Consider the following 27,932-nt stretch of genomic DNA (forward strand, 5'->3'; position numbering starts at 1 on the left):
CTGGTCAGGTCGATGTGAACAATGTAACCATTAGGTGATATCGTGACACTGGCCGTGGACAGAACAACAACCCCTCCGCCGAGCGTGTCGATCGTTTCCTGCAGCTGGACATGACTGGAGTCCAGGGTGTCGGTGTTGACAGCTTCGTTGAATGTCAGCGAGAGTCTCGGCGTGCCGTCCATGTCGAGAGTAAACTCAACCAGCTGAGGTGACGTTGTGTCCGGGATGTGCTGCCCGATGATGCCCTGCGCTGTGGAGTTACTGATGCCGATAACTGCATTACCTGACATGTCTTTGGCGAGGAGATGGTCAAACGACACGAACGAATCGTGATAGCCCGTGGCAAGCGTCGTCATCAGCTTGATCGCGTTCAGGTCCACAAAATTGAGCGAGATGATCATCTCCGGGCCATCGTTGCTCAGCAGTGTGCTGTTGTCGGATAGTTGATACGATACGGTGGCATTAGCCGCCAGGTTGTGAACGAATAGCCGTGTCAGGTTGAAGTTTTCCGAGTTTATTGTTTCGTCGAATGTGATGAGCAGCATGCCTTGGTTCAAATCCAAGGTGTAGTTGGTCATGCGAGGAGCGGTTGTATCCCCGGTGAAGTTTGATGCCTTGCGTGCATTACCGTCCGTCACTGCGATGATGTCTCGGCCGGAGACACCGTCGATGAAGGACGCAGCGACGCGAACAAACGTGTTTGCCAGGCCGGTGGCCAAGGACGTCTGACGTTTGATTTCGTTGAGGTCGGCATTGCTCATGCGAACAACGATGGTGAAGTCATTAGAGCTGTTTGTGCTACCGACCTGCAGCTGGTGTTGCACTCTGGAAGTTGTGTTATCCTGTATGATGAGTGCTCTGGCATCTACTGTCAGCACATCCAGCACAGCATGGAAGGACAGTGTCACCTCACCGCTGTCCAGGTCAAACTCGAAGCGCTGCAAGCTCGGCTGGCTCTCGTCCTTCAGGAACTCGGCGGCGGGCTGTCCCCTTGCGGAGAACACCTCCACTAAGTCGTTTCCAGCCATGTCCAGGATTGCACCCTTGGGCAGCACTAGATTAGAGTCTGTCGTTGTTGTAGCTATCTGGGCGCTCAGCACGAGGAACTTGTAGTCCTGCGGCGTCAAGCTCAGGAAGATCACCGAGCGAGGAGTGCGCAGAGGGAACAGGACCCCCGACGAGCGTGTGTCGTACGAGAACGTGCCTCCGGTGAGCTGATACTGCACACCGCTACTGTTGGAGAACTGCTGTATTCTGAACAGGGTGGGGTTGGCTCCGGTGATGTTGACCGGCTCGTTGAAGAACACAATCAACTCTCTGTTGTTCAGATCCAAACGCTGGAACACAAACACTTGGGGATCGGTCACGTCGGCGTTGTACGCACCCGCTCTGGTGGCGTTCGTGCCGTTGACGCGCGGCCGGATGTCGTTGTTGCCCGAGTCCCGAGTGAGAGCGCTGGTGTGAGCGATCCACGTGGTGTCGAGGCTCTTGGCCAGGGTGTCATCGGCTTGAATGATGAAGACATCGGCTTGCGTCATGAGCACTGACAGTTCATAGTGGCTGCTAGATTGCAGCACACGACCGCCGCGCAACGTGAAAGACGAGCTCCCAACGAACGAGTCCATCAGTGTGATCTCCGTGAGGGCCAGGGAGGAAGAGACGGACTCGGAGAAGGTCAGGTTCAGTAGCCCGGAGTCCATGTCAAGCGAGAAGTTCGTCAGCTGCGGCGAGACGGAATCCGGAACGAACAGCGTCGGGTCGTCAAACGGTCCAAACGAGGGGAAGAACGCGAGTGCGTTGTCCGCCATGTCCCGGATGGTCAACGGCAGAGCGCTCATGTAGGTGTTGAAACCGCTGTTCAGGAAGTTTGGCGTCATGCGGAACAACTCCAAGTCGTCGCGCCGGAACGTGAAGTGCAACTGCAGGCCATTGGCGGTTGTGATGCGGTTTCCTCCAGTGAGATTGTGTGGATTGTTCGCCACGGCGGACGGGTTGAATGACAGCGCCGTGGGATTGAAGGACGTAACGTTGACGGACTCTGAAAACGAGATTCGCACTTCGCCGTTGGACATGAAGATGTCGTAGCCGAGAATGCTCGGGGAGATTGTATCGCGCACGTACGTGGACACGGGGGTCGCATTGCCATTCTGAACGTCTTGCGCGACATTCTCATTCATGTCCTGCACAAGGCTAGTGGAGAAGGACAGGTAGCAGTCAGCCCCGTCAGCAGAGTGTGTGCACAAATCCATCACCTTGATGTTGTTCAGGTCGCCGTCGGATAGCTTCACCGACATGACCGTGCCGTCCACCGTGGGCGTTGTGGCGTTGCGAATCCGGTAGCCGGCGCTCTGCTCCAGCTCGTAGTCCTGAAGGTAGAGCTCCTGCGGGCGCAGCGTCTTGCTGTCCACGGCCTCGCTGAACGTCATGTCCAGCATCGCCGTGTTCAGGTCCAGATTCCACGTGTCCAGCACGGGGTGATTCGAATCCTCCGTGAAGCCACCGAAGACGGCAGCTTGCTGCGGCAGTCGAGAGGTTATCTCCACGACCGCATTGCCGGCCATGTCGGCAATGGCCAGCGGTGACATTGAGAGGTAAGTGTTGTTGCGAGATGTGGCTATCATACGGTTCAACTTCAAGCTGTTGAGATCATCCTTAGACAGTAGAAAATGCACTAGAGGATTATCCTGACTGGTGGATGTACTGCCGGCGAGTACAAGTGAGTTGGAGAGAGTTCGGTCGCCCTGCAGGATGAATGCCGTGGGCTGCAGCGACGATACATTGACGGTTTCCGAGAACGTCAAATCAACGAACCCGGCGTCCATATCCAGGCTGAAGCCGGTCAGAGTCGGCTGTGTCGTGTCCCCGGTGAACAGACGCACTTGTGTAGCGTTGCCGTTGGCGATGATAGCGTTGCGACGACCGGTGAGCGAATCGACTGACATGTCGTCGGTGATGGAGATGAAGGTGTTGAATCGAGACGTGGCCACGCGGTGCAGGCTACGCAGAACGTTGAGGTCAACCGTGTTCAGATCCACCACGATTACGGGAGGGTATCCAATGGTGTTTGATGTCGATGCACTGTTGTTAGTCGATCCACCCGTTAGTGTGTAGCGCACGGCTGTGCCATCAAACCAGAACCGCTCAATGGCAGTCATATCGGTGATGTTGGCCAGTGTGAATGTATCGCTGGAGAAGCGGCCAGCTTGGATGGAGATGGCCGTCGGAAAGATGCCCTTGTACGGCTCCCGGTCATTCCTAGCCCGAGCGTGCTCCGACATTGTGAGCATCAGTTGCCCGTTATCCAGGTCGAGGTCAAAGGAGACCAGAGCGGGCGGTGTGGTGTCTCCAACAAGCTGTCCTGCAACGATCGGCAACATCTGGCCGGTGAAGTTGAAGTAGTTTCCAGAGACGTCGGCAATGGCTTCCGGCAGTAGTCTGACTGCGCAGTTATTGTCATTCGTGCACAGCTGCGGAATCTGGAACTTGACCAAATTGATGTCGAGATCGTTGAGTATGAGTGACACCACCGTGCCAAAGCACTCCACCAACAGTCCACCGGTCAAGTTAACCTGCAATACTGTGTTCAGCGGCGAGGTCAGGATGATGGAGGTCCTCTCCAGCGAGGTGGCATTCACCACCTCGTCGAACGTCAACGTCAAATTGCCCGAATCCAAGTCCAGGCCAAACGCCAGCAGATTAGGAGCTGTCGTGTCCCTAGTGAAGTTGCCCGCCTGGAGAGTGCCAGGTTCGAGATAGTTCTGTTGCATGTCATGCACCGTGCCTGCAATGTACGTCAGGTACGTGTTGTCAGTTGACGTCGCAAGGCCAGTGCGTAGTTTCAGGTTGTTGGCGTCCTCCACGCCCAGCTGCACGACAATGATCGGGCCATCCTGCACTGTGACAACAGTGCTGCTTGTATTCAAGTGAACTCTCTCCACATCTGTGACCGTGTAGTTCTTATGTGACTGGATAACCAGCGACGGCACATCAAAACTCGCCACCGTGACCGTCTCACTGAAGGACATTGTCAGCTGACTGGCGTCCATGTCTAGGCTCCAGAGGAGTAGTCGCGGCCGGGTTCGGTCGTACGTATACTGCCGTGCAACCAGTGCCGAAACGCGGTTCACGCGCGGCAGAACCTCGAGGCCGTTCATGTCGGAAATCGCGGACATACCAAAGACAAGCCAGCTGGTGGTCCGCTGACTGCCGATCTCCTTTCGCTTGATCTCATTCAGATTGTCATTGTGAACGACGATCGTGACAACGGTGGAATCATTCTGCAATCTGAGCAGTGAGCCCAGTCCAACATCCTGATATGACGAACCATTCTCCGCAACAGCCGATGACGACTGAAGAACGATAGCGGAAAAGTTCACACTGGATGCGTCCATGGTCTCGGGAAACGTCAAGTGAAGATACCCGATGTTCATATCAAGATGGAAGGATGAAATACGTGGTCTTGTCGTATCGTTTTCGTAAGTAAACATGTCCTTTGCCAGACTGGAGAGGATCGGCTGAACCTTGCGGCCAACCATGTCAACAATAAGATCCTGGCCGAAGCTGAGGTAGGCCGTCTCCTGGCTGACGAGCAGTTGATCAAGACGTTTGATCTCGTTCAAGTCGGCAATGTCTAGGTCGACCGAGACTTGTCGGCCGTCCTGGGACTGACTCGTGCCGGCCATCAGGGTATACGCCTGCAGTGCGTTCAGTGCATCCTCGGCTGACTGGAAGCGGACATTCTGGATCTTCAATGTGCTGACATCGACCGGTTCGTCAAAGTTCAGAATGAGCAGAGAGTCATTGATGGAGATGTAGTAGCTACGAAGCGATGGTGAGACCGTATCCGGTACGTATGAACTAGCGTCTGCATCATCCGTGACCAGCTGGATGAAACGCGGCTGATGTGCCATGTCGTGCAGTCGCATGGATGCAATGGTGATGAATGTATCCGAGGCCGACGTGGCAAGTTGCTGCAGCAGCTTGATTCGGTCCCAGTCGTCCATGTCCTCTCGGCCAAGCTGGACGATCAGAACGGTGGAGTCATCGGGTGTGACGGTGTTGCGACGGCCAGAGCTCAGCTGGACACTCTGCCCGACTAGCGGATCAAAGCTGTTGTGCACGCGGATGGCATCGATGTTACGGCTCAACGAGACGTGATCCATGGTTTCGGTGAATGTCAACTTCAGTTGTGCAGTGTTCATGTCCAGATGGAATCCGGTGAGCAGGGGATCAGTAGTATCTGCAGTGTAGTCGGACTCCAGCATTTCCAGCGCCATCGTCATGTCAATGGGCACCACCGTCAAGTTGTTCATGTCGCGCACGAGATTGGCGCCGAACGACACGTGACTGTTGTCGTAGCGCGTGGCCAGTCGCAGTTTCTTGATGGCGTTGCTATCGCCGTCGCCAATCGTGATCTGCACAACAGTGTCATCAGCCAAGCTGGTTCTCACTGAACTTGTTCCGTTGAGTATGTAACTACCCGTGTCATTACCTGAATGCATTTGTAGTGTGATTGCAGGAACACGGAATGAGCTCATTCGGACGATCTCCGTGAACGTCAGGTTCAGCATCGGCTGAGTGTCCATGTCCAGTGACCAGCGTGCCAGCTCTGGTGGTGTGGCGTCGGCGATGTAGACACGCACCTTGCGTGGTGTGCTGGCGTTGCGTAGTCCGTTGCCGGCCATGTCGCGTACGCTGTCGTCATCCAGGCTGATGTACGTTGTGTTGGGTCCAGTGGCCAGCGCCGGGTCCCGTTTCAGCTCATCCATATCGCGCACGGAGAGCGTCACGTTGACGACCGTGTCGTCGTAATCGACAATGGAACTCTCCGCGCCAGGCATGACGGATGACACTGTCTGCAGTCGGTACCTCTGTGCAGAAATACCAGGGTCGGAGACAAAGGTAATGCCGAGAGAACGTACAGTGTTTGCCCTAACCACTTCATCAAAGGTCAGCGAGATCAGCGACTGATCGAAGATGAAGTCAAACGATTGCAGAGTAGGGTTGGTGGTGTCCGGAACGAATACGGATGCCTCCAGTGCACTGGTGGAGAGGATGGGATCAATGTCCAGAGGTGCAAAGTCATTTGCAAACGAGCTCTCGATGGTGACGTGGGTGGTGGGATTAGAGTCGGCGAGTCCGTCTATTCGCTTGATGTTGTTCAGATCAAATGTGTTTAGGTAGAATTGTGCCTGCGGTGCATGTCCACTGTCGATCACGTCACCCGTCACACCGCTCGCAGAGCCAGTGATGTCATAGGTGAGGTTCGTCTGACTGACATTGTTGTTGTGAACAAACGACAGCGATGTGACGGCGATGTTAGTGACAGCCTCGGAGAACGTCAGCTGCACAAGACCGGTGTTCATATCCAGCTCAAACCCGTCCAGTCGCGGTGGAACAGAGTCGTCGACGACGTCCATAGCTGGCTTGGCAGGCACCTGTGCTGCTACGGCATTGCCTCGCATGTCCTTGGCAAACTGTGCGTTTAGATAGAGGAATGTGTCGGATGTGCCAGTTCCCAGCGTTGTCTTGAACTTTAACTGGTTAAGATCGTGCTCACTGACGCCAATTGTCACGAATACACTGTCATCCTGCGAACTGTTGCTACCTCCCAGGAAGACCTGCTGCGTTGTGGCGGTTGTTAGCGGCACGTTTGCGTTGCTCTGCAGGCGAACAAACGGCAGTGTGCGATTCACACCCAGGTCGACGCTAGTCCAGTCCATTGTCTCGGAGAACGTCAGTCTCAGCTCTGCCTCATTGACGTCGAGGACAAAGTCCACCAGCTGTGGATTGGTATCATCGTCTGTGAAGTTCCCGACACGGCGTCCGCTCTCTGAGGAGATCTCCATCACGGGGTTGCCCTGCATGTCACGAATAGCGCCAGTGCCGAAGCTGATGTGCGTCGTCGCACCGGAGATGCACAGCTGGCGCAGCTGCTTGATAACATTCTGATCTCCCTGCGACAGCTGAGCGGACACCAGTGTACTGTCGTGGCTGAACACGGTCCAGTTCTGCATCACATGCATGAACACACCACTCTGCACCAGGCTGGCGTTGCGCTGCAGAACAGCCTCGCTCAGGTCCAGCGACTGGGCGTCCACCGTTTCCGAGAAGAGCATGTGAATCTGCCCCTGATTGAGGTCGAAGTCAAACCACTCCAGTTCAGGCGATGTGGTATCATTCATGTACATGCCGACTGGTAGAGCGATGTCAGGCAGACGAGGCACAACCGCATTGTCAGCCATGTCGTCAATGGTCTCATTGCTGAGCGAGATGTAGGTGTTTGTAGCACTGGTGGCAATGGCTGTGTAGCGCTTCAGGTCGTTGACAAACTCCACGGACAGTGTCACGCTGACATTCAGGTCGTTGACCTTGCTGTGCATGCTGCCATCAGCTGTTAGGTTGATTGTGCTGTTGGCCTGTGTGCTGATGTCATCGCTATGCAGTGCAAGACCAGGCAGCCACAACGTACTGGCATTGACGACCTCGTCGAAGTGGAGTGTGAGCAGGAATGCGTCCAAGTCAAGATCGAACGCGATTAGAGATGGACGTGTCGTGTCTGGAGTATAGCCAGCAGCCAGCACGCCATCGCCATTGTTGATGTCCACAAGAGGATTCCCGGCCGAGTCGGATATGAAATCACGCTGAAGGGAAATGTAGGATGTTTCAGGACTGCCTGCAATGCGATACAGCCGCTGCAGCTGGTGCAGATCCAAGTGATTGAGTAGCACGGAGATAGTTGTCAACGTTGGCGCTGTGATTACGGTCGTATTTGGTGTCACGCCTAAAGATAGTGACAACCTATCATTAGCCACACTGTTTGCACTGCGCTGTATGGTTAAGCTGCTCACATTAACAGAGTCCAAATCAACAGTTTCATCAAACGTCAGCACCAGGGATCCACTTTCATCTACATCCAGGGTCCAGTTTGTCAAGCGAGGCCGGATGCTATCGCCACCAAGTGCATCAACCCTCAATGCATCCTGAGCGGTGACCGCGTTGGAGTTCATATCGGTCAGCATTGCAGCAGTGAAGCGCAGGTACGTGTTGTTTTGCTCGGTGGCAAGGTGACGCTTTGCCTTGATGTCGTTGAGATCCTCGGTGCTCAGCTTCCAAGTCAGGCTTGTGCTGTTCACCGTGCTCTCAAGACGGCCATTGCCCAGAGAAAGTTGCCTCTCCACTAGAGATCCAGACATATTGTTGTTATGTACCGTGATAGTGGATGCTACAAATGACTGCACGTTGCATGTCTCGGAGAAGAAGAGCACGAGTGTTTCGCTGGTCAGGTTGAGATTAAATCCAGTCACCGCGGGGTGAGTGGTGTCGTTGATGAAGCTCTGAGCCTGCCAAGCATTGTCCTGCAGCACCTCACTCACCGGGTTGTTGTTCATATCCGCGAGGAACGCCGCGGGGAACGAGACGAAGGACGTGTCGGCACTGACGAAGAGCGGCGTGTATTGTTTGACCTGATTCAAGTCTCTGCTGGTCATGTTGACAGTGATATCTGTGCTGTTTGCATCAGCAGGCATACGCTGGCCACGCAGAGTGAACGCCACTCCACTGGTGTTACCGAAGAACCTATCATTCTGCAGCTGCAGGACTCTAGGGTCGAGTGACAAGCCACGCACGGTTTCATCGAAGCTCAAGTGTATCAGGCCAGCGTTCATATCAACGGTGAATGATCGCAGCACCGGCGCTCTGGTATCCGCTGTGAAGCCAAGCACTTGCTGGGCTCGATCCGCCGAGACCACAAGCTGTTTGTTTCCGCTCTCGGCTGCATCCAGAATGGTGGCTGGCTCAAGTTCAATGTGCGTTGTTGATTGACTGGTGGCAAGATGATTCGTCCGTTTGATCTCGTTGAGGTCTGATTCTGAGATGTGCACGATGAGGACTGGGCCAAATGTATCGTTAGTAAGAGACGTGTTTGTCAGCCGGTAAAACTGTGTGGATTCGTTGAAGTGGTTGCGCAGGATGATGCCGTCCACGCGAAGACTTCCGGCGTTCACCGTTTCGCTGAAGAGCATGGTTAGGAGGCCATCGTGCATGCTGAGGTTGAAGTGCTGCAGTTCGGGGGGCGTAACGTCGTACACGTACGTCGCGCCCTTGGGCCGTGTACAGTCCACTTCCTCCAGTTCATTACCATTCATGTCGTACAGGGCAGAGTTTCCCACTGTGAGGTGGCTCGTCTGGGGATTCCTGCCTATCAGCCGGGCCTTGATCTCATTCAGGTCGTCCAGTCCAATGACAATACGCAATGCGTTGGCGTAGTTGAAATCAGTACTCCAGACCGGCAGTGGTGAGTTACCAATGTCCGTCGAGCGCCGGTGTAAGCTAGTCTCGTTGACCAGGGATTTGAGCGTCAGCGAGTACGAATCCGCAGCACAATCGTCGCCGTTCTGCAGCGAGAAACCGCTGATGTTGAGGGAGGAGATGTTCAGCGTTTCGCTGAAGTACACCGTCAGAACGCCGCGGTTCATGTCCAGATGCGCCGAGCGCACACTGGGCAGGGCCGAGTCACCCCTGAACACATCGGCCACTCGTGCTTGCCCGTTGGGAAGACCAACAACCCTGTTGCTGTTCGTGTCAGCTACTGCACTTGAATCAAAGCTAATGAAGGATGTGGTGTTGTCCACGAGCAGCTGATCAATACGTTTGATCTCGTTGAGGTCTGACTCCGAGATTTCAATAACCATCTCCAGACCGTCAGGCAGAGCTGATTTCAGAGATGTTGCCAAACGAACACCAATGTTTGATGCCCGGTCATTCTGCACAACAAACGACGACACGTTGAAGGACAGGTAGTCGACAATCTCGTCAAATCGCAGCACAATCTCACCACCGTGCATGTCAGCTTCAAAGTAGACCAGGCGTGGAGATGTGCGATCCTCTTCGTACACAGTGACCTGACGTCGTGTGATGGTCTCCGCAGAATTGCTGTCCATGTCGTACACACTGGGCTTGTGGAGCGTGAGGAACGTGGTATTGCGTGAAACGGCCAGCGACCGAAGGCGGTTGATGGCGTGCACGTCAGCGGATGCTAGTTGGTATGTGACAACAGGGGCATTGGGCACACTGGTGCGATTCAGTCCAGCGCTGCTCAAGCGATGACTCTCAGCCCCGGTGGCATTTACGGGCGTGGAGTGGAGCACAAATCCAAGGGGACGTGTCTGTGATGCCCGTACCGTTTCGTCAAACGACAGCGTGATGGTCTGCTTGTCCATGTCCAAGTCGAAGCTCCGCAGCACTGGTGGTGTTGTGTCTTCCTCATAGAATGCTAGCGGCTTGGCATGCGTGTTGTTGATTTCTTGTACAGCATTGCCGTTCATATCGTTGACAAGAACCTCGGGGAATGTCAAGAAAGTGCTGGACATGTTGCTGATGGCAAGTTGCTCTCGTTGCTTGATAATGTTCAGGTCGTCCCGGCCTATCCACACCGTTATCCACGTGCCGTCGTCGACAACATGCGATGAGAACTGTGCGGGAACGCCCGGAGTCAGCTGAACGCTTTGCACGTCTGGCTCCCACGCCATCTCGCTCTGCAGAGTGATTTCTGCCACGCTGAAGCTGGTGGCGTTCACGGTCTCATTGAAGAAAAGCGTCAAGTTACCATCATCCATATCTAGTGTGTACCAGTCCAGCATTGGAGAGGTGATGTCCTCGGTGAAGTTTGAGGCAGGCACAGCTTGCCAGAAGTCGATCTGCCGAATGGCATTGCCGTTCATGTCGCGTACTCCGGCACCTTGGACAGTGAGATGCGTGGTTGCATTGCTGGCCGCCAGGTTCGCGTACAGCTTCAGGTTATTACCATCTGTGGCCGTGATGTACATGGTAACGACCGTTGAATCAACTGGTGATGAAACACCTCCGGTGAGATCTACAAATCTTGCAGTGGGTAGCGGGGAGGATCTGATGGCAATGGAATCCTCCCGCAGAGAGCTGACATTCACCGTTTCGGAGAACGTCAGCTCGAGACGGAGGCTATCCATGTCCAGTGTGAACGTGCGCAGAACCGGTGGCACCGTGTCCGGGTAGAAGTTACTGGCTGGCAGGGGATCCTGGGCTGTGCGTGCCTCCACTGCATTGGCATTCATGTCCGTAATGGTGGTGTTGTCGAAGATCAAGAACGTGCTGCCGTTGCTCGTGGCCAGGCCTCTCTGGAACTTGATGGCGTTCAGATCTAGCTCTCCGAGTTCAACAACGACCAGCGTGCCGTCTCCTGATGATGTACGGCTGTACAGAGGTGCAGCTCCAAATTGGAGTGTGTGCGTGATAGCAATAGACTCATTATCACTGGATGCCAGCATGAGATTGGATATGAACAAGGTTGTAACGTCCACAGTCTCTGAGAACGTGAGGCGCAGCTCTTCGGACGTCAGATTCAGGCTGAACGTGTCCAGAACTGGCGCGATGCGATCCTGCTCAAAGTCCCATGCAGCGATAGCATCAGTCTCAGGTCTTGGCACGACCAAATTGCCAAACATGTCTGTAATGGCAAATGCTCTGAGCACCAGGTACGTCGACGCTGTGCTAATAGCCAGCGCCGGGTTAAGCTTGATGGCGTTCAAGTCCTCGGTGCTGATCTTGATCCGTACGATTGTACCATCCGAGCTAATCGCATTGGTTCCACTCTCCTTGCTCAGAAAGCGTCGCTTATGTAGATAATAGTCTGGGATAGATCCGTTCTGTATGGCAATGCCGTGCACCTCCAGACTGCTGACATCCATTGTCTCGTCGAACGTCAGCACAAGCTCTTCATCAGTCAAGTCCAGCGAGAAGCGGAGCAGTCGTGGAGAAGTCGTGTCATTCGTCAGCTGATTCACTTTCTGCCCGCTGGCTATCTCCTCCAGCGGCAGGTCAGCCATGTCAAGCACAGCACCGCTGTCTACGCTCAACCAAGTTGTTGATTCGCTCACGGCCAGTTGCTCGAGGAGTTTGATCTGATTTGAGTCGACGTCGCCCAGGCGCACGGTTACGACCGAACTGTTATCACTCTGCGAATCAGACCCGTTTGGATAGCGCTCCTCAGTAGAAAGTGTGACACGGTGGCTTGGTGCAGTGCCCAGCATATTCTGCACTGCTAGGCCGCTGATGTTCAAAGATGCAGTGTTGACGGTCTCGGAGAAGGACAGCGTCACGGTGGCCGGTGCATCCAAGTCGAGATCCCAGCCAACTAGCCGCGGCGTGGTGTTATCACCAATGTAATCCTTAGCCAGAATGGCATTGCCATCCGTGATGGCGACGACATCATATCCTCCACGATCGCGTGCAAGGCTCGACCGTACGGCCAAGTAGGTGTTGTTGAGTTCCGTCACCAAGTCACTGTCGTACTTCAGAGCGTCAGAGTCTTCCCGTGATAGTCCTATAGTGACTGAGTAGTCGTCCAGGCTACCGAACAGTCGTCCACTGCTGCGCCTCAGATTGAAGCTGTGATTGTGTGCAGGTGCATCCTGCAGGATCACGCCTTCAGCCTGGACTGTGGCTGCAACGATGATGTCATCAAAGTTGATGGTCAGTCGTTCAGGTGCATCCATGTCTAGGACAAAGCTCTCCACGGCAGGCTGCGACGTGTCCGGGATGAACACTCCAGTGGCCAATTGTCTTGCCAGAATGTCAACCTGCGAAGTGTCGCTCAAGAATGCAGCACTCCAGTCTAGAACTGTCAGGTCTTGCCTGCTGGCCAGCGGCCACGCTCGATGGATCTGCAAGGAATCAGTGCGGGAAATTTGAATCGTCACGGAGAGAACCCCGTTGTCGGAATCATTGGTGGACACTGCACTCTGCGAGAGTGACACTGTCCGCATTGCACGACCATCTGTGATGTTTAGTTTGGTCAGATCCACACTAGAAACAAATACTGGCTCGTTGAATGTCAGCTCCAGCTGATCAGAGTCAGCATCGAACACAAACGCAGTGATGATCGGCGGTTCCTGATCTGCAACGTACCCGGAAACAGGTAGAGGCTCCAACTCTGATATCTCCTCCACCGGATTCGGTACTGGCTCGGCAAAGTCAGCTATGCCGGTGGATGCAACGCTCAGGAACGTGTCGCCCGCTGTCTTGGCCAAAGGCAAGACCTTGAGATTCTGCAGGTCCATCGCCGATAGGGTGATGTTCACGACGAGAGAATCATCTGACCTGGCCATGCTAGTCTGCAGTGTGTAGCTACTGGCGTTGCCAAGTGACTGGACCGTGAAGCCTTCAGCCGTGAACGTTTCCAGATCCACTGGCTCGGAGAACGTTGCAACGAGGCGTCCGCTGTTCAAATCCAGTGAATAGTTTAGCAAGCGTGGACTGACAATATCGGGTGAGAACGTGGCGGCATCCAGACCCTGTCCGTTGACTACTGCTTGCAGCTTGTTGCCAAACATGTCTTCAATGGCACCCGTGCTGGCGGTCACCCAACAGTTGTTCTCTCGGGCGCACAGCGTCTTGCGCCGTCGCACGGTGTCAAAGTCCGACCGTGTCAGGGTCAGCTCTACGTTCGTACCGTTCTGTCCAACCGTGCTCCCCTGGCTCAGCACCAGCACACGGCTGGTGTCACGGAAGAAATCCTGCAACATGAACCCAGTGAAGTTGAGCGTACCAATGTTCACTGTCTCATCGAAGCCAATCTCGAACACACCACTGGTCAAGTTGAATGAGTCGAAGGTGATTAGTTTCGGAGGTGTTGTGTCGGCAGTGAAGTTTGTGAATTTGCTTCCTTGATCGATTGTGATGTTGACGACAGGGATACCCTGCATGTCGGTGATGAACGACGACGCGAACGAGAAGTAGCAGCTGGTGCCGTTCCTGCAGATGTGTGCTGATGACTTGATGGTGTTGAGCTCTGCGTGGGGAATGGAGATGGTGATGACCGAACTGTCGGCCAGAGAACGAGTTCCCGTTACCAGTGTGTAGGTGAAGAGGTAAAGGAGTGGATCGGCTGATGAACCGTCTTCTTGCGGCTGTAGTGTCAATTCCGAAATGCTAACGGAAGAGCTGTTCATCGTCTCAGAGAAAGAGAACGTGATCGTGCCGGAGTCCATGTCAAAGTGGCTGTGTTCTAGTCGAGGTGGCGTGGAGTCTTCAGTGAAGTTGCGCACGGCAAGCGAGTTGGAGGAGAGCTTGGCGACAACCCGGTTGCTGTTCATGTCGGTGACGGCTTGCGATGACATTGCTAGATACAAGTCCAGCTCTGTTCTGGCAAGCTCTGGTGCCTTCTTGATGGCATTCATGTCCTGCAGCGAGAGAACAATGACGAGTTCTGTTGAGTTGAGTGAACTCACTGAGATTGGTCTGCTTAGTGTGACGGAATCAGTTGCTGTCGCTGACGAGTTGTCGCCCTGTAGTGTGATCTGATCAAGACGGAAGGACGGGGAGCTGACAGTTTCCGAGAAGATTAGCGTCAGTGTTGCCGTGTTCATGTCCAGGTCGAACGCCTGCAGAGTGGGAGGCACCATGTCAGCCGTGTACACATCAGCCTGTGATGCATTCGTGAACGTGACCGGTACTACCGGATTCTCAAACATGTCCAGGATGGCACGCGGACTGATCGTCAAATATGTGTTCGTCCTTCCGGTGCCGATGTCCCGGCGTTGCTTCAGAATGTTCAGGAACGCTGTGTCCAGCGTGATGTTGACAGTGGTGCGGAAAGCATCTGTACCGCTACCCACATTCAGGGTTATGCCATCGGCCGGTGCGGCAATACGCTGAGCACCCTGCAGGCTCAGCTGAGCGAGGTCCAGAGAAGTGGCGTTGACTGTTTCGGAGAAGGTCAATGCAAGCACTTCACTGGTGAGATCCAGGGAATAGGACACCAAGCGTGGGTCAGTCTTGTCTGCAACGAACGTCTGCACTTCAAGTGCATTGCTTGCGTTGATGGCAACGAGCTTGTTCCGAGCAGAGGACATGTCCGTCACTGCTGTCGGAGTGACGACTATGTAAGTGTCCCCACTGCCATTGCGGGCAAAGTCCGGGAATTGCTTCATGTAGTTCACGTCGTCGGTGGTGAGTTGAATGGTGAGATAGGTAGCGTCTGGAGTCAGGACTTGGTTTGGCATCGGTGTTAGCGGCCGCAGCTCACAATCTGCTGCCACTCCGCAATCGGCCGCGTTCTGCAGTGTGATCTGATCAACGCTGAGACTAGAGGCACGCACTGTCTCGGAGAAGTATAGTGTCAGTCGATGTGTATCCATGTCCAGGTGAAAGTTGACCAGGGCCGGATCAGTACGATCCACCTCATAGCCGCTGGCTGGCACTGCACTGGTGTTCAGTACCTGCTGAATCTGATTGTTGTTGACATCAGTGATGAAGCCGGGAGTCACAGACAGGAACGTCGTGCTCTGGTTGAGGGCGAGCGTTGTCAGACGTTTGATTTCGTTCATGTCGGTCTCGGAAAGCGTCAGGACGACCTCCGTGGACTCGTTACGCGAGTAGTTGGCAGCCCTCAGGTCGTAGTGAGTTCGCCACGAGAACAAATACCACAAGTCTTGCAGCTTCAGCTGTCCTACATTGATTGACCTGGCACTGATGGTCTCGTCGAAAACAAGCGTCAGGGTGGCGGCATTCATATCAAGACTGAACCGGACCAGCCGAGGAGACGTGGAGTCTTCGGTGAAGTTGTACGCCTTCAACGCCTCGTGCATGGGTATTTCCGTAATCAGATTGTCGCGCATGTCAGCAATCGCCAGCTCAGTGAGCGAAATGTAGGTGTTGTTGGCCGAGGTGGCCAGGTCGAGACGATGCTTCAGCTGATTCATGTCATCGACGCTGATAGTGACGTCGATGACCGTGCTGTGCTTACGCTCAAACTTACTGTCATCGCTGAGTCTGTAGAACAGGAGAGGCTGATCGGACGTGACATTCGCATACGACTGCAGGGTGAGAGTGGAAGCGTGACGGCCGATGGAGTTTACCGTCTCGGAGAACGACAGGCTGGCAACGCTCGTGTTCATGTTCAAGGAGAACGACTGCAGCTGCGGTGGCGTGCTGTCGTCGGTGAACCTGCGCACTGGCAACGAGTCTACGCCATCCACAACAGCAATGACCTGATGGCCGGACATGTCACGCATGGCGCACGGGCGCACCGTCAGGAAGGCCTTGCTGCGCGCCGACGCGATTCTCAGCCGCTTCAGCTCGTTGGCGTCGTCAAGCGTGATGTTCACTATGACGACGGTGGAGTTGAACGCGGCGGGTGCACTGCTGTACGCTTGGTACACCTTGGACGGTAGATATGCGTTCGTGTCGATCATGACGCCGCTGTCGTTGAGCACACGATCCGGCATGGTCAGCGAGCCGCCAGTCAGATTGTAGGCCAGCTGCGGGTCGGAGTGACTGTCCAGTGCTGCCTGTATGCTGAAGCAGGTGAAGTCCACGCTGTAGATGAACACAGTCTCGTTGAAGTACAGTGTCAGGTACGGCGAGCCGTCCATGTCTAGGTCAAAGGCCTCGAGTCGCGGTCGAATCGTATCCTCCACAAACACGCTGGCCCGCTTGGCGTCCCCGTCGCGGATTTCCACCTGCGGATTGGCATTCATGTCGAGAACAGCGCCGGTGTGCACAGTCAGGTAGGAGTTGTTGCGGTGGGTGAACAGCGGCTGCAGGCGTTTAATCTCGTTCAAGTCGTCCTGGGTGATGTCCATGACGACACGCAGTCCGTTCTCACTGAGTGTCCAGCCGCCCGTCAGCGTCAGGTACGCACCCACTACTTGCACACGGCCGTTCTGCACCGTGAAGAATGTGGCGTTGAGTGTACTGCTGTCGACTGGCTCATCAAAGTTCAACGTGATGGTGCTCACGTTGATATTAACTACGAAGGTTTCCAGCATGGGATCGACCATGTCTTCGGTGAAGTTCTGGACGGGTAGCAGGGCCTGTGCGGCATCGTTTGGTTTCGTTGCCATGTCGACAAAGCCACCGGCTTGCATAGCCAAATAGCAATTTGACGCGTTGGTGCAACGAGCTCTGTCCAGTTTCAGCGAGTCCAGCGTGGGAGAGCGGTGGATGCTGATCTGCACAACGTTGGAGTTGTCACCAAATATGGGCGTGCCAATGATCTCCCTCTCGCCGTCCCGGGCCGTCTCCGCCGACAACCACTGGAACTCGGTAGGGCTGTAGGAGCTGAGTTGGACGGTTTCGTCGAAGCTCAGCGTGAGGGTATCATTAGAAAGGTCCAGGTCCCACTGCTCGAGAATCGGAGCGGATGTGTCGCGCGTGAACGACGGCAATGCTTGGCTAGCGTTGCCGTTGACGATCTGAACAATCCTGTTCCGGGTCATGTCATGCAGTGCGAACTCTGTGAGGATCATCCACGTCGATGCCTCGTCTTGTGCTAAGTACGAGCGGTACTTGATGGCATTCAGGTCAGCACGACCCAAGTAGAACACCAGCGTGTCGGAGTCGGAGTTATTCTCCATGTGCCCGATACCGCTCAGCCGGTACACTTGCTCTGCACTGGAGTTAGCACTGGGCTGCAGTGATATCTCCGTCAGATTGACGGAATCGTGGGCCACGGTCTCTGACAGCGACAGAAGTAGACGACCGTTGTTCATGTCGAGATCGAAGCTCTCCAGGAACGGCGGGACGGTGTCGGCGGTGAAATTCCGCACCTGCGTGGCGTTGTTGGGCAGGATGGCAATGTTCCAGTTATCACTCATATCACGAACCGTCCGATCGCCGATCGAGAGGTACGTGTCATTCTCTGATGTCGCTAGGTCGGTTAGTTTCTTGACTCTGTCCAGATCAACACGCTGTAGCTGCAGGATGATGGTGGTATCATCCACAATTGCCTTCAAATCACCAGTGGTCAGCTGGTATGATGTTGACCCGCTGCTTGGTATGCTGTACAGGGTGAGTTTGGTTCGCTCGAAGCTATCACCTCTGACAGTCTCACTCCAGTTCAGTGTCAGCTCGTTCAGCGTCAGATCAATGTCAAACGCAATCAACTGAGGTGCAGTGGTGTCGTTGATGAAGTGTGCGGCCTTGGTGGCATTGCTGGCATCCAGCAAGCGGCATGGGTTCATCTCCATATCCCGGCAAGCGTCCACAGACATCTCCAGGTAACTGTCGCTGGTGGAGAGGGCAAGGCGACGGAACTGCTTCAGTCTGTTCAGGTTGGCATGTCCAATCTCAATTTCCACCACCGTACTGTCCACTAGAACATTCCTGACGTTGGCAAACGGGGGCATGCCTTGTACAATGGTCACCGCTTGTCTCCCTGGCATCGTGGATATGCCATTCGTCAGTACCAACTGTCCTGGCATGGTGCGCGATGTGTTGACAATCTCCTCGAACGTGAGAGTAAGCGTGCCCGGACCATCCATGTCCAAACTCCAGTCCAGGAGTCTGGGTGACGTGTGATCCACGGTAAAGTCAGTGGTGTTCTGAGCCATAGTGTCGTTCACTGCAGCCACACGATTTCCAAACATATCCCTGATGAAGTGCGTTGCGAGGGCAAGGAACGTTGTACTGTTATCCCTACCCAGTCCTGGCAGGACCTTGATACGGTTCTGATCGGGAATACCGAGCTGTATCCGCACCCTGGTGCTGTCGTCCAACACGCTTAGTCCGTTAGCGAGCGTGACGAACTGGAGACCTGATGAACCAATCATCTGCCTCGTCGACAGCAGCGTGAGGCCGGAGATGTTGAACGTCCGTGTCGAGTCGACCGTTTCGTCAAAGACGAGTTCGAGAACGCCGGCATCCGAGTCGAATGAGAAGCGCTGCAAGAGAGGCGCGGTTGTGTCGAGGGTGAAGTTGCGTACAGGCACGGCCTGCGAGGCGAGTGCCGTCGGTATGACCGTATTGTTTGCCATGTCCCGAACACCGTCAGAGCTGTACATCAAATAGGTGTCAGCGTCCCGGCTGGTCACGTTACGGTAGTACTTCAACGTGTTCATGACGTCGGTTGTGATGCGAGCCACGAGTAGCGTCGCATCGTCCAACACTTCTAACCCACCTTGGAGTTGAACCTCCAGACTTGTAGCACTGTTGTCCGACCTCAGTCTAAACTGACCCAGATCAAAGTAGTCCGCCTCGACGGTCTCGGAGAACTGGAACGTTATCAACGCTGAGTCCATATCCAAGTCGTAGTGGACAAGCCATACTGGTGTTGTGTCATCGGTGAGGTTTCTTACTGGCTTGGCCGCCGTCGGAAGTAATTCCACGACACTGTTATTGTTCATGTCCTTGATCAACGCCGGTGTGAATGAGATCAGTGTGTCGTTGAGCGTTGTGGCAATCGTTCGCACTAGTTTCAGCTCATCCAGGTCATCTTTCTCCAGGACGATCCTGACCGTCCGGCCGTCCATCATGGTTGTCACGTTTCCACCTCTGAGTTGAAGGCTGTGCGACGAGGAGAGGAGTGTGATGGCGCGCGGGTCGGTGGATGAGAGATTCATGGTCTCGTCAAAGTACAGCGTCAGCAGACTGTCCGCGTCCATATCTAGATCAAACCAAAGCAGCTGAGGATGCGTGGTGTCAGGCACGTACCCACCGATCTGCGTGGCGTTCTGCAGCTCCACACTCACCACTGTGTTGTTGTTCATATCCTGAATGGTAATGTCCTGTATGGCGATGAAGGCATCATCAAGACCTTTTGCCAGCTTGCTGAAGAATTTGATACTGTTGGAGTCAGCAACGCCGAGGTTGATCGTAATCTCGGGCCAATCATCAGAGGTCGAACGACTACCAACTCCCTGGCTGGATATCAGTTCAGACAACTGTTGTTGCTCAATAACACCGGAAGTGCCCGAGAGCAACGTGATACCGGCAACGTTCAGTGTTTGCACCTGAACAGTTTCGGAGAATGTCAAGTTGAGCAGCGGAGATGCATCCATGTCCAGGGAGAATGCTCTGAGAGTCGGCGCAACATAGTCAGCAGTGAAGTTTGATACGAGCGTGGCATCAGACAAATCCTCAGCGACTGACTGGCGGTTGTTCATGTCTCGAATTGTATCGGCCAGCAGTGATATATACGTGTTGTTTTCTTCTGTGGCCAGGCCAATGATGGCTTTGATCTGATTCAGATCCGTCTCGTTCAGCTTTAACGACACAACTGGATCGTTAAAGTTCGGATTGACAACAGAGCCCGTCACCAGCTGCCATGAGTGCAGCGTGGAGGACGCATTGTGCTGGAGGGTGATAAACGCCGGGTTCAACGACGTGGATAGCACCGTCTCGCTCCACGTCATGCGCAATATCTCGTTGCTCAAGTTCAGGTCAAAGCCGTCCAGGCGCGGTGATGTGGTGTCCTGCGTGAAGTTGTAGACCGGACGTGACTGCGGTGCGTGAACAGCCATCACACTATTGTCTCTCATGTCTTGAACAAACTGAGCTGTTATGGCGATACGACAAGTACCGCTACTAGTCGTGCATAGGTTGGGCCGACGCTTCAACTCATTCAAGTCGAGTGTTCGAATAGACGCCTCAAACACGTCTGCACCTTCCAAGTCGCCGATCTCGATGTCCAGCCAGCGAAGTGTGAAGTTCTCTGATGTGCTGGCACTCGCGCTGACGAGCGTCAGCTGCGTGGCGTCGATGGTGGATCGGTTGACCGTCTCGGAGAAGCTGAACACCATGCGTCCACTGTCCATATCCAGGGTTGCGTTGTCTAGCTCAGGCGGTGTAATGTCGTCGTCAAACTCGATCACCTGAATGGGATCCGCTGCCGAGACGCTCTCTAGGAAATTACCATTCATGTCTTGGATAGTCCAGTTTGTGACGGCCACAAACGTGTTGGCCATACTGGTTGCCAGTCTTGTCAGGTGCTTGATACGATTCAGGTCTTGCAGCTGAATGACAACATTCTGCTCCACGGCGGGGCCTGTTTTCAGAACTCCAGTCGCCAGGTTGTGTTCGGCAGTGATGTTCATGCCCGGGCCGGCATTCACGAGCAGTATGCCAGTCGGCATGAACTGGAGAGAGTCCACTGCTTCGCTGAACTCCAGTCTCAGCTCACCGACGTTCATGTCCAGCCGAGTGAACACCAGCATCGGCGGCGTGATGTCCTGCTCAAACGCCGAGGAACGCCTGGCAGCCACGACAGGCACCGGGGTTAGCCAATTGCCCGACATATCGCGGAGCGTGCGGTTTGTCAGTGACACAAACGTGGAGTTGCGATCGATGGCCAGCAAGCGCAAGAGCTTGATCTCGTTGGTGTTGTTGGATGTCAGGTTCACACTCAGCATGGTCGAGTCAGCCATCGACCGATTTCCCGCAGTTAGCGTGAAGGTCTCACTCACTCTGCCGCCATTGTTGGACACCGCCTGCAGAGTTATCTGCGTGACATCCAGAGTGCTTGCCTTGACCGTTTCGGAGAAGACAAACGTCAGCAGGGCACGGTTCATGTCCAATTCGAACCGGGACAGTTCAGGAAGGGTTGTGTCTGGTTCCAGGGCTGCAGCCGTGCGTCCGTCAATATCACCAATCTCCTCGACATTATTCTGGTTCATGTCCTCGACAAGACTAGCAGAGAAGCTGATTTGAGTATTGGCCAGTGTAGTGCCGACCGCCTCCAATCGCTTCAACTCATCCAGGTCTTCCTTGAGCAACTCAAAACTCACTTCCAGCGATGGCCAGTGTGTCAAATGACGGCCGCCTGTGATGTTGAGCCGGTCGTCGTCCGCCGTCCCACCGTTGTGTAGCACAATGGTGCTGGGATCGAGAGTGACCGAGTTCATTGTCTCGCTGAAGAACAGCGTCAGGACGCTGCTGCCGTCCAGGTCCAATGTGAAGTTGGTCAGCTTGGGCCGGGTGAAGTCTTCGGAGTGGTTGAACGCCAGCTTGCCGTTAGCCTGCAAGCGAGGCACTACGGGATTCTGCGTCATGTCGAGTACGGACGTGTTTGAGTAGCTGATGTACGTGTTCCAAGGCGCGGTGGCCAGATCAGTGCGATTGAAGATGTTGTCCACGTCCACTTTCTCCAATACGACGGTGACGAACGGTGCATTGTACGTCGGATCCAGGACAGTTCCACCTGTGAGATCAATGCCGTCGGTGGACACGCCTGCCTGCTGTATGGTGAACTGGTCTGGCTTGACGGACGAAGCGTTTATCGTCTCGGTAAAGCTCAAGAATAGCCGCGGAGTGCCGTCCATGTCCAACGTGAAATCACGCAGAACTGGTCGCACCCTATCCGCCGTGAATCCCCCGCTGACAACTCGCCGTGCCGGTAACGTCGACACAGGAACGATGGAATTGTTGTACATATCAGTGACGGCGCTGTCCGCGAACGACAGGTACGTGTTGCTTTCCGCCGTCATCAGGCTAGTCTTCTGCTTGGCTATGTTGAGATCGTACTCTGTGAGCTCCAAGACCAGTGTCGTACTGTCCGTACTGTTCGTGCCGCCGCTGGTCACCGGTAGGAAGTCGCTGGCGTCGGTAGCGTTGTTTAAGAACAAGAAACTGTGAGGTGTGAGCGATATAGCCAGCACAGTCTCGCTGAACGATAGTGTCAGTGTTTCTGCTGTCAAGTCCAGCTCATAGGAGAAGAGCGTAGGATTGGTCGTGTCCGTGAAGAACTCCAGAACTTGAACAGCATCGTCCGTACTGACCTCTGTGACAGGATTGCTGTCATAATCGCTCAGCAGTGAGGGTGGAAACGAGATGAACGTTGTGTTGTCGTCGACTACCAAACCTTCGCCGACCAGACGCCGCAGCTCGTTCATGTCCGGGTCTGAGAGGCTGATGTTCACCAGCGGACCAGGCAAGACGCTGTACTGGATAACGCCCGACGTGAGCGTGTAGCTCGCGACGACGGATCCGCTAGCATTGCTCGCACTCTGGAGTGTGATTTTGGACGCGTCCAACGATTGCACGTCGAAGGTTTCCGACACGGACAGCTCCAGCCAGGATCCGTCCATGCTCAAGCGGAACGATCGCAGGGTGGGGCTGGACACGTCCGGAAAATAGTGGTTAACCAGCCTTGCCTCGGTGGCATTGAACGGCTCGACGAGATTTCCCTTTGTGTCTGCCACTGCTCGCTCACCCATCATAAGGTATGTAGAGGTACGTACCGTGGCTAATGATGTTAGACGCTTTATCTCGTTCAAGTCTTGCTCCCCGATGGTGACGAGCACAACCGTGTCCAGAACCTTTGCAGCAGTCGTTCCCGCTGACGAACGCAGACGGTGCGACTGAAATCCAGCGGACAACGGTGAGTCAGACGTCTGCAGTACCAGCGCGGATACGTTGAACGGGTATCGCATCGTGTCGACGGTCTCGTTGAAGCTCAGCGACAGCTCGCCGGCGTCCATGCTGAGATTGTAGTGCAGCAGGCTAGGTGAGCTAGTGTCTGGTGTGTACCTGGTCATGGCGATGCGACTTGCGTCCGTGTTAGACACACCGATGATGGCGCGGTCGTTCATGTCGCTTAGCGTTCCCTCGGCAAAGCTCAGGTAGGTTGTGCCGGCCGAGTCGGCAATGCGCCGTGCCTTGATGGCATTCAGGTCGTCATTGGTCAGTGTGAACACCAACTCCGTGGAATCTCGTGTGCTGTCCAGCTGTCCACTTGTTAGCTGGTAGAGAGATTCGTCATCAGACAGGCTCACGTTGCCAGCGCTCTGTAGGACAATGCTCAGGAAATCCAGGCTGGTGACGTTGACCGTTTCCAGGAAGCTGAGAGCCAACCGACCGTTGTTCATGTCAAGTGTGTATGAGCGCAGTGCCGGCTGTGTGCTGTCGTTGGTGTAGACGCTGACCTGGTACGCTAGCCCGTTGGGAATTGTCATCACAGCAACGCCAGCCATATCTTTGATAGCCACGCCGTCAACAGTCAGGTACGTGTCATCACTGCTGGTGGCCAGGTGAGTGTAGCGCTTCAGATCGTTGAGCTCGTCACGGTGGATCTGCACCTCGATCACTTCGTCATTGTTACTTGATGTGTTGGCGTGGTGGAAACGCACAATAGCCTGCGCCGAGAACACACCTCCCTGTATTGCCAGGCCGCTAGCGTTCAGCGAGAGTGCGTCCACAACCTCGCTGAAGTACAAGCTCAGCAAGCCAACGTTCAAGTCCAGACTGTAGAACTCGAGATACGGTGGCGTCGTGTCCGGTGTGACTTTGGTCGCGCTCAGAACCTGAGCAGCCGCTGCGTTCTCCTCTGGTGGCATGTCGCTCACGGCGCTGGCATTCTGCAAGAGCTGCGTGTTGTTCATCATGGTCCCGAGCGCACGGATGAGCTTCACGGCGTTCAGATCGGCCCGCGTCATGTTGAGGCGTATTCTGTTTTGGTTCGGATCGATAACGCTCCCGCCGCTGAGCTGAACTGTGCTGCTTGTCAGGTTGCTGAGTATGGTGAAGTAGGATTGGATCAGCGAGGACGCACTGACGGTTTCATTGTACTGTAGTGTGAGTGTGCCCTGATTGATGTCCAGTTCAAACGATTGAAGTACGGGACCAGAGACATCGGGACTCACGTCAGACGCAGGCACAAACCTGACAGCCTCAACCGGACGTTGGTTCATGTCGCGAGCCGAGTCCTCCACGAACGACAACAAGGACGAGTTTGTGTCCTGTACAAGTTCGGATAGTTTCTTGATCTCATCCAGGTCAAATGCAGAGAGCTGTATATTCAGGATGGGGTCGTTGAACAGGATCACACGGCTCTGGTCCGTCAGCACCCATTCTTGAATGGGTGCAGTGGCGGATGATGCTAAGCGCAGTAGCGTGGCGTTCAGGCGTGACGCAAGCATGGTTTCATTGAACACCATCTGCAGACGTCCGTTCTCCATGTCAATACTCCAGCTAACCAGCTCGGGACTGGTCAAATCCGGATAGAAGTCGTCGGCTTGCGATGCGTTCACACCCAGCACAAGAGACTGCACTGGGTTTCCGTTCATGTCGCTGACCGCTGTACTCGGCATGTCTAGGTACGTGCTCGACGCACTGACTGCAAGCAGCTGCAGGCGTTTGATCTCGTTCAGGTCTAGCGTACCGAGACGGATGACCTGAACAGTGCCATCACCGGATTGCAGAACGCTATCGTTCGTGAGCTGAAACGCGCTGCTGAGATCGGCGATGTTGCCACGATTCAGCGTCAGGTTCGGCACCACGAGGCTGTCAGCGTCGACAACCTCGCTGAACGTGATCGTCATCTCCTCCGTCGTGAGGTTCAGTTTGAAACCGAGCACGGTCGGCGCACGGGTGTCGCTGGTGAAGTAGCGGACACGCCTGGCATCGGTGTCGGGCACCGTGTCCAGTTCATTAGTATTCATGTCGTCGATAAGACTACCCATGGTATAGAGATAGGTGGTTTCGTTGCTCACCGCCAGCTTTGTGTCCAGTTTGATAGCATTGAGGTCATCAGCGCCGAGAGATATGACCATGACGGTAGTATCCACGGTCGTCTGAAGACGACTGCCGAACGGTACACTTGCGGAGTAGGCGCTAAGCTGGTACATACCAGAAGATGTGTTCGCCGTGCGCGTGTCCTGCAGGAGAATGCGATCGATCATCAGACTCGTTGCCAGCACGGTCTCGTCGAAGGACAGGGTCAGAGTCTCGGCCGTTAGATCCAGGTCGTACCACACTAGCTGCGGTGCGGTTGTGTCCTCGGTGAAGTTAGACACGGGCAGTGCTCGCAGTGGAGGTATGGCCACAACACTGTTTGACGTGTAGTTGGAAACGGTGTCTCTCACGGCACGGTCCGTGATCACCATGTACGCGGTCGTCTTGTTGACAGCCAGTGCCCGCAGCGCCTTGATCAAGTTCAAGTCGTCGATGTCGATCTCAAGCTCCAGCGTTGTGTCGTCCACGGTGTTGTTACGAACAAGACCGGATCTCAGCTCAAACCTCTCCGCGGGATTGTTGCTGATCATGTTCTGTAAAGTCAGGCCGGCCGGAGTCAGTGTAGACCTGTCCACTACCTCGCTGAAGCTCAATGTCAGCACGCCGATGTTCATGTCGAGATGAAAGCTCTGCAGTGCAGGGCTCACCGAATCGGGCACGTAGGTCAGGGCTTGAAGAGCGACAACGCTCTGCAGCATGTTGCCAGCGTAGTCGTTCACCGCCAGCTCAGAGATGCTCAGGGCGGAGTCGCCTCGCCGCGTGCCAAGGTTGCCGTTACGCTTAATGGCGTCCTGCTCGGCCTTTGTGAGGCCGAGGGTGACAATGCGTGATGCGGAGCTCGGCCGCTTGGTGAACAAACCCGTCGTGACAGGCAGTGAGGAGCCGTCGCTTCCGTGCAGCGTAATGAAAGACACGTTGAGTGTAAGCTGGTCGACCACTTCGGAGAACGTCAGCTGAATGCTGTTAGCCGTCATGTCCAGACTCCATCCCGCCAGCATTGGTCGAACGCGATCCGGATGGAAACCCGAGCAGCGCAGTGCATCGGACTGCACGACCGGCCGAGCCGGATTGTTGCTGGTATCCTCGATCAGGTCAGCCGCCGTGGAGATGAAGGTTGTGAGATTGCTGCTGGCCAGCCGTCGCAGGTACTTGATCTCATCGAGATCGCTAACAGTACGTTGATCACCGACCTTGTCCAGTGAGAACTGTACGGAGTAGGTTGTGGCCGCGGGCAGGTCCGCTCGGCCTGCCAGCTGATAGGAGTCCGCCACCAGCAGAAGACGATCATTCTGCAGGCGGATGAACGTCGGATCGAAGGAGTTTTGCACCACAACGTCGTCGAAGCGCACGGAGAACGTCCCGTTGGTCAGGTCGATGATGCAGTCGATTGGCTTGGCGCCCGTCGTGTCCGGAACGTGGCTCAGGAGACCACGAGCGGAGAAACTGCTGACTGGCAGGGCAGCGTTGCCAAACATGTCCTGAGACGTGTTCGCAAACGCCGACAGGAACGTGTTGGTCTGCGCCGAGCCGTACTTGACGCTTTTCTGCAGCTGCGACTTCAGTATGAAGAGATCAGCGCTGTTCAGCTTGATGCGCACTTGCCGCAGGTCAGATAGTGTTACATACGACGCCGTTCCACCGCTCAGGCGAAGTCGAGTAGCATTACTCGTCGCCGACGACTGTATGGTGAAGCTGCTTGGCACGACGGAGGCGAGCATGACGGGCTCGTCGTACGTAACGTCAAACTGGCCCGCGTTCAGGTCGAACACGTCGAAGCTGGTGATCTGCGGAGCAGTGGCATCGCGCGCAAAGGCGCTGGCGCGTAAGGCATTGGAGCTGTTTCTAGGCTGGACGCTGTTCGGTGCTGGTGCAACCACAACGTCCGAAATCATCGACGCCGTGTGCGATAGGTACGTGTTGTTGACAATGGTGGCCAAGCCTGGGGTCTGCTTCAGGCGATTGGCATCGTCGGTCAGCAGAGTGATCGACAGAGACAATCCGTCCGCACTGCGTACTCGAGCGACGGAGCCCGTTAGGCTGATGTTGACGGACGGCATTGGGGCGCCCTGCAGTGTGATTGCGCTGGCCTGGAAGGAGGTCGTCTCTATGACTTCGTTGAACGTCAGGTTCAACAGGTTTGTGTTCAGGTCCAGCTCAAACGACGTCAGGACAGGCCTGCCGCGATCCGGCTCAAACACGTTCGTCTGAACGGTAGCGCGCTGTGCTCGATTGAACGCCATGTCCAGAACAGAGCTGGGAGCTATCCTGATGAACGCTGTGCTGAGCTTGTCGAACAGACGCGGTACGAAGTTCTTGATGATGTTGAGATCGCGCTCGTCCAGTGTGACGGTCAGAGAGTCAGAGTTGACGCCGACATTGCTGACAGAGCCGGCGTACTGAATGCGGTACTCCTGATCGGGCGTGATCAGCGAGTCGGCCAGGATCAGCGAGGTCAGGTTGAACGTGTCGCGCTGGATGGTCTCGGTGAAGTAGAGCGTCAGCTGGCCGAGAGTCATGTCGGTGCTGAAGTTGCGCAGCTGTGGCGCTGTCATGTCGCCAGTGTAGCGATTCACCGGCGTTGCCTCGCAGCTCAGATCTACAGCAGGGTAAAGAGAACATAGAGCACACGCCAACATCACAGGTGTGAAATAGTGCACTCGACAAGGGTG

At 55.0% G+C, this 27,932-nt stretch overlaps 1 protein-coding gene across 1 annotated transcript in view; it reads right to left on the reverse strand.

The window, feature by feature from the left end:
• Nucleotides 1-27,932, reverse strand: part of LOC135818495 (uncharacterized) — a 55,857-nt gene that overhangs the window by 15,570 nt on the left and 12,355 nt on the right. Inside the window, exon 8 of the mRNA XM_065331882.1 lies at nucleotides 1-27,859. Within this exon, the coding sequence (XP_065187954.1) occupies nucleotides 1-27,859 (27,859 nt within the window). The remainder of the gene's footprint in view (nucleotides 27,860-27,932) is intronic.

This window comes from Sycon ciliatum, chromosome 5 (assembly GCF_964019385.1).
Source record: "Sycon ciliatum chromosome 5, ocSycCili1.1, whole genome shotgun sequence".
Lineage (NCBI taxonomy): Eukaryota > Metazoa > Porifera > Calcarea > Leucosolenida > Sycettidae > Sycon > Sycon ciliatum.